Here is a 6,697-nt window from a genome sequence, read left to right as displayed (position 1 = left end):
TTGACCCAAATAGAAGCATCTTTAATCTAATCTTCACACGAAATCTTACAAGAAAGCAAGTTGCATTTGTGTTCACAAGTAAAATGGGATAAATTTTACTTTGCATTACAAATCACATGAGGAACAAAAACAATATGTTAGCTACCTCTACTTTTCCATCATACAATCCTCCAACCTCCCCCCAAAAAAATATGCATACACCCTCTCTGTACCTTTTTCCTTTCAATTCAAATTTAAAAAAGAAAAATATATCAATTTCAATTTTTAAAAAATGAAAAGAACACCAACTAATTTAAATTTCAATAAATATAATAAAATCTTCTTTTAATTGTCGTAACTATCGGTGTCTTGTATTTGTACGAATTGTGACACCGTGCAAATATTTTGTATATCCGACCAAGCTGAGTTTTCCGTCAGATTTTCTGATCCAGTCACCCATTAAAGAGTAAGCAGAAGGACCCAAATTCATCTCCTGAAGAACATAATATCTCAGAGTATTAAGTAGGTTATTAGCTTTTAAGACAAGTTAATACAAGTAAGTTTGCTCTTAGAAAGAAATGTTCAAACCTGTGCCAACTCCTCGAGTGAAATGACACGGTTCCCTGCCTCGTCAAAATAATCAAATGCTGTGGTGGAAATTCTATCCCATTCTGGATGAACTTCAAGCTGGTATACACTGATTGCGGCAGCGCAAAACTCTTCGAAGTCCAGTTTTTTATAGGAGAGTGGATCCATCTTATTTCAAGAAACATGCATTTCAGATATCTCACGGTATTAAAATTTCCGTAAGGAAAACAACAAAGTTTATAATAGTTCAGTTAACCACACAATCCAAATGTGATCACGATGGTACTCAACTTGTTTGCAGTTTATTATATGAACAAACCAAGACATGCTAATGATAGGTTTGGAGCAAATGAATGAGGTTGGAAAGGGGGGGAAATCTTTATTACAAAACAAATATGACTTACCAAATTTAGAATGTCAGGGACCCTTGCTTCCCGCATGGCATCAGTTGCATTTTTCATGAGAGCCTGAATTAATTATAATTCTAGTTTAGAGATTGTGGGAAAAAAATAGCATATAAACTACCTACAAAGTGTAAGCCATAAAAGACTAATTTAAAAAAATCTAATAGATGACCATACTTATTTACACTAACTAGGGTTAAGCCATAAATAATATTGTATGTTTGTTTAAGAAAGCATCTTAATGTCATAGAGGGAATATATATGAAAAACCATTCACTTACAACTCTGAAATTCTCAAGCGAAACGCAACCATCTTTAGGTTCCAAGAGGCTAAATTGTGCTGTAAGGTAGGTAACCTCATCCTCTGGCAATGCTCTTGAGAGAGCCTGCATTGGATATAAAAAAAAGGAAAACAGAAAATATTACTCTTCTAGTCTTCTTCAATTATTCCCGGCCCTCGAAAAGGGGAAAAGGACTGGAGGATAAAAGATGCATTTGTAATAATGGTAATAACAGGGGGCTACCTTCAATGCCGAACGTTTCAAAGGTGAGGCACGCACGTATGTCTTGACTAACTTGTAAATCAGAATATCTAAAGGAATGGCATTTCTTTCATCTCTCAACCATGGGTGAGCTGCAGATATGGAGGTAATTTTGATATTAAGAATCCCGGAATAAGATTCAAGAGTATTTGTCCATGAGAATATTAGTACAAACAATTAACCATTGAGTTAAGCATGGTCTGAGTAAAACATTCAAATGAAACATACATAGAGCTTGAGCAGCTGTCATCCTTTTCCGATGGTCCTTGTTCAAAAGTCTCTTCACAAAGTCTTTAGCTTCCGGTGATATGGATGGCCAAGGTGAATCATCAAAGTTAGGATTTGCTCTTAGCACAGACCGGAAGATTCCCGATTCAGTCCGCGCCCAAAACGGTCTACTTCCACATAACAATATGTACGATATAACTCCAATACTCCATAAGTCTCCTTCAACACTGTAAGATCTATGGAGCACTTCAGGTGCAACATAATAGGCACTACCAACAATATCATTAAGGCGTTGATCTGCATGTTTATAAGAAGTCAGTGCTGTCAGTGCAAAAACTGATAGAAGAACGAAAAATTATCGTAAGGCAGAATAAATGAGAAACACTTATGTTGAACAATTTTGAACATTCGAGGCAATTTCAAACCTAGAGTTAATGCATGTCCTGAGATTCATCTAAACCAGTAAATTAGTGAAATTCATTTTTGATAAGCAAATTGGTGTATTTATAGCTGAGCTTGAAACAGGGAAACTTCTAAAGTGAGTGTAGAAAAGAATCAAGCTTTTTTTCATATGTCTTCATTTTTTATAATAATTGATTTTAAATGGAGTGAAGGACATGCATGATAAGAGTGACAATGGAAAGTGCAAAATGGGGCTGTAAGAAATGTTTGAGTGAAAATTGACAACAAATTTAGATAGCCAGACAATCAAAATTATGAGAAAAGCTAGCTGCCGGTTGATTTGGAGAATGATTTCAACCCAATAACTTAGATGAATAGAAATATCATAAGTAAATAAGATCTTGTGATTCGAAACGGGTACTATAAAGAGAAAACAAAATATAGACAGGAAGCAAAAGCCATTTAAAAATTTGGTTAAAAAAGGTATTTAAAGATATTTCAAGATGGCATATCAATGTTGAAAATTAATGACCGAAGAATTATGATAAGGTAAAATATTACAGTTCCTACTTCCTATGTTTGGTTATTTTCTGGCAATTTGAATGTAGAATTCTACCATGCAAGTGCACAATATGCTAAAGCTAAAATAAATACAAGAAAGTTAGTAACTGCTACAATAGGTTTTATACTGAACATAATTAGGTCGATTCAATCATATTACCTGGCCTGACAAAATCAGATAGACCAAAATCAATAACTTTCAGAACAGCATCCTCATCTTTTGAGAGAAAAAGAAAATTCTACAAAGTAGGCAAAACATTCAGGGTTACAAGTTATAGATTAGAGAGGTAATTCTACATACAAAAAAAATCCTTATTCAACAAAAGGTGTGACCAAGTAACATAAGTAGTTCAAACTTCACAATGTCATACCTCTGGTTTTAGATCACGATGAACAACTCCTTGAAGATGACAAAACGCAACTACGTTAAGAATTTGTAGAAGAATAACTTTGGCATCCTCCTCTGTGTATCTTCCACCTCTTTAATAAATAATTAACATCAAATGAATCTAATTACAATCACGTTATTCAAAAACTGGACTCCTCGGAAAAAAAGTAAGGAAGGACAAAAAAGTAACAGGGTACAGATAAAAATAGTCTTTTGGTTTTACCTATCTAGAATTCTGTCCAATAATTCTCCACCCTCGCATAACCTGAAAAGAACAATAATATCTCATTAGTTCAGGATAAATGACTAGTTTAAAAGTTGTATGTACTACCCAGCTATAAATTATGCTCATATTTCGAAGATTCTTGAAAACATGTACTTGTGATGAAATCGTTTACAGAAAAAATATTCAGGAGAACACAAATCAACCAGTAGATTAAAATTCAAATAAAATCCTATCAAGAATGAGCAATTTTCAGATATAAGTGTTACTATACATACTCCATCACAATGTAGACATTATTCGCATCCTCAAATGCTTCATAAAACTTGACCAAATTCCTATGTCCGGACAAGGCTTTCAACATTTTCACCTCCCTTCTCACATCTTCAATTGCAATTGCTGAAGTCATCTGGCATGTGAAAACCAGATAATCACAATAAGCGTCATCAAGCAAAAATTATAATGGAAGAACAAAAAAATGCTTCAAAATCAAAATTCAACTTATGACGAAAAGACGCAGAAGTAAAGGGTCGGTTTTTGCTCATGCTCTTCCTAAAAACATCGCCCATCAGAAGCCAAGTAGCTAAAATAAAGTTCTAAATTGTCTGATGCCTATAGGCTTTGCAATAAAGGTAGAATACTTGTAATGTTCGTCAACAGTCAACAAGAAAAGTGTTGTTAGTTCCCTTTCTCCGTGAACTCAATTTTCCTCTTATTAAGAATATATGCTACCCTATAATTTGGTTCATAATGGACGTGAAAAACAATAACAAATACCCAGGTTCGGTACATGCATTCTTTAGTCTTTACAATGTGCTTAATTGCTTACTAATGATCTAACCAGAAGCCTAAAACAGCTTTTGTCAAACAAACATGTAATTTAAATGGTTTCATTTCATCCATTCTTGTGCTTTGGCAACAAGGAGATATGACCAATGAGCCTCCCCATGCAAACAAAGGAGGCCATACCGATTGAACCACTATAATTGGCCAGTAATAGAACCAAAAATGCAACCAATCGCCCTTGTTAGAGAGGTTGCAACTTCACTTCTTTCTTATTGTCTAGTGCCGTGTCCAATTTTTGCCACCCGGGACTAAAAGTCTCCCATCATAGCACGATCGAGGGAAGGGTTGGAAACTTGGAGCCTTTGTTGTAAGCAACCTCACCTTCCATTATGCAGTATTTACAGGAGGCCACTTTAAGAGCTGTGATTGTCTAGTTCTAGTCGCATAGTAACGCCTTCAACAATTTTGCCACCCTGATCTCCACAACTTATGCTCCCAATAAACCAATCAGCGATAAAAGAAATCCGTAGCAACCAAATTTGTTTGTCACTATCACATTTTCGCAATAGTTTCTCTTTAAAAGAAGTATTATCTGACATAATTAATACTGTAATGTTTGGCTCTCCGTACTTTCCAATTTTATTGGAAAACAGATTTTCAAGCATTTTTCTTTCCCGTACCAGCCTCTATGTAGTTAATAACGGATAGTGGAGCATGGCGTCCAACTCCAAAAATGCTATAGCAGTACAGCAGATCGAAATATGGCCGTTACCTAGAACTTTAATGATACAGTACAAGAAAGTTACACCATATAATAGATGTCTACACTCAATTAAAGACACAATCATAACTAATAACCGAAACTCATTATTACCAATATTCAAACTCGATTTAAATCAAATAAGTCTTAGGGTAAGAAGACCAAAATTTCGAATAACCCCTGGAGCCTGCTGTATCGCAAATCACCGCTATAGCAGCTACTATTGACTACCGAGACCAACATTAACTTAGAAAATGACAATAACTGAATACTATAAACCATAAAGCAACACTTAACATTTACTACCTTACCAAGTTCCATGATCATATTATATTCATATTGTATCAAGCTAGCACAATTCAACTCAATTATCAAAATATTCAGAAAAGTCAACAATTGATCCTAAATTGACCAAGAACACTATCAAATGATGTTCACAATTGACTTTGAATTGAAGCTCAATTTTAAAGCAATCATGATCAAAATCAAAAACAATATGATCCAAATTCTGACCTTAGCTTTGGTTATGATTTTGACAGCCACTGATACTCCCTTAAGTTCACCTTTCTTCCCTTTAGCCCAACAAGTATGACCAAAATGCCCTCGTCCAACTTCCTTCCCAAGCTCAAACTTCGCCCCAAAATTCTTCCCATATCCAAAGCTCTTATCCAACGTCCTCTCTCCCTCCCCACCTTCCCCTTGTTCCTCAGGTATCGGTCCGTCTTTCGGTTTCGTCTTCCCCTGCCTCCGCATCAAAGCCGCCATTATCGGCTTTGCCGGAGACGGCGGAGGAAGCGGCCACCTGAATTTCCTTCCAGGAGTCCTGGCAGCCGGTGACGGCGCCACGCCAGCAGGAAGAGGACTATTAAAAGGACTAGTGGAAAACGATGTCGCCGGGGTTTGTCTTCCTGGAGTAGCATCACTGACGCCGGAGACTGAGTTTCCGGCAGGGTGGGAAGTTTGTGATACATCGTGGTTAGATGATTTGAGGTTGTGATCGGCGACGGTGTCGCTGTCGACTGCAGTGTTTTTGCTGCAGCAATGACCCATGGGTGGCTAAGTCGGCGGCAGTGGTTGTGATCGGTGGAGTAAGTCAAAGGCTGTGAGAAGAGAGAAAAATTGTCGCCGGAGAAAATGAGAAAAGAAAAAAATATTAGGACAGAACTGAAAAAAATGAGTTAAAATTTGGAGTGAAATAGATAGAGAGAGAAAATTATTTTGTTTGACAGAGTCCAACTGTATTCATTTATGTGTGAAAGTAAATTGCTTACTACGTTGGTTGGAACTTTTTATGCACTTTCGTGTTTTTCGATTCTAAATTATATTCATTTTTACACCTTATTTTTATGAATATTAGGCATCATTTTGGAGTTTCTTGGGGGAGGTAATGGTAGATTTTGGGGAGAAAAAGATAACAATCTTTCGCTTTATTTAATATATATATAGATAATATTAAAATAAAAAAAAATCTTTAAAAAGTTGTGTTTTTTTCATAAATTAAAGTTGAAATATATTCAATTTATTTAATATATATATAGATAATATTAAAATAATAAAATTGTTTTTCAAAAATTATGTTTTTTTATAAATTAAAGTTGTAATATATTCAACTTATTATATATATATATATATATATATATATATATATATATATATATATATATATATATATATAATATTAAAATAATAAAATTGTCTTTACAAAAATTATGATTTTTTCATAAATTAAATTTGTAATATATTCAATTTTATACATTAACAAAAAATATCAAAAAGTACATGAATAATTTAAAACCTTGAAACAAGTTATATATTGTCTGAGATATTTGTGAGCTT

The 6,697-nt window shown here is 34.6% G+C and overlaps 1 protein-coding gene across 1 annotated transcript; it reads right to left on the bottom strand.

Moving 5' to 3' along the window:
* On the bottom strand, positions 1-6,106 carry LOC131661259 (CDPK-related kinase 4-like). The gene is made up of 11 exons (XM_058930726.1): positions 5,375-6,106; positions 3,594-3,724; positions 3,316-3,357; positions 3,076-3,184; positions 2,865-2,943; positions 1,742-2,038; positions 1,496-1,605; positions 1,253-1,357; positions 972-1,034; positions 568-735; positions 1-472 (listed from the first exon to the last, which is right to left on the bottom strand). The coding sequence occupies exons 1-11, from the start codon at positions 5,909-5,911 to the stop codon at positions 338-340; spliced, it is 1,776 nt and encodes a 591-aa protein (XP_058786709.1). The 5' UTR covers positions 5,912-6,106; the 3' UTR covers positions 1-337.
* Positions 6,107-6,697: the final 591 nt, after the last annotated feature.

This window comes from Vicia villosa, linkage group LG3 (assembly GCF_029867415.1).
Source record: "Vicia villosa cultivar HV-30 ecotype Madison, WI linkage group LG3, Vvil1.0, whole genome shotgun sequence".
Classification (NCBI taxonomy): Eukaryota; Viridiplantae; Streptophyta; class Magnoliopsida; order Fabales; family Fabaceae; genus Vicia; species Vicia villosa.
This window is presented reverse-complemented; position numbering and strand designations above follow the sequence as displayed.

Bases quoted from the DNA above. Each gene is read 5' to 3' on its own strand.
- LOC131661259 (XM_058930726.1), bottom strand. From the start codon at position 5,911: ATGGGTCATTGCTGCAGCAAAAACACTGCAGTCGACAGCGACACCGTC. The intron at 3,185-3,315 runs GTAAAACCAAAA...TATTTATTAAAG, and splicing joins TTGGACAGAATTCTAGATAG to AGGTGGAAGATACACAGAGG. The intron at 1,035-1,252 runs GTAAGTGAATGG...TAATTAATTCAG, and splicing joins CGCTTGAGAATTTCAGAGTT to GCTCTCATGAAAAATGCAAC.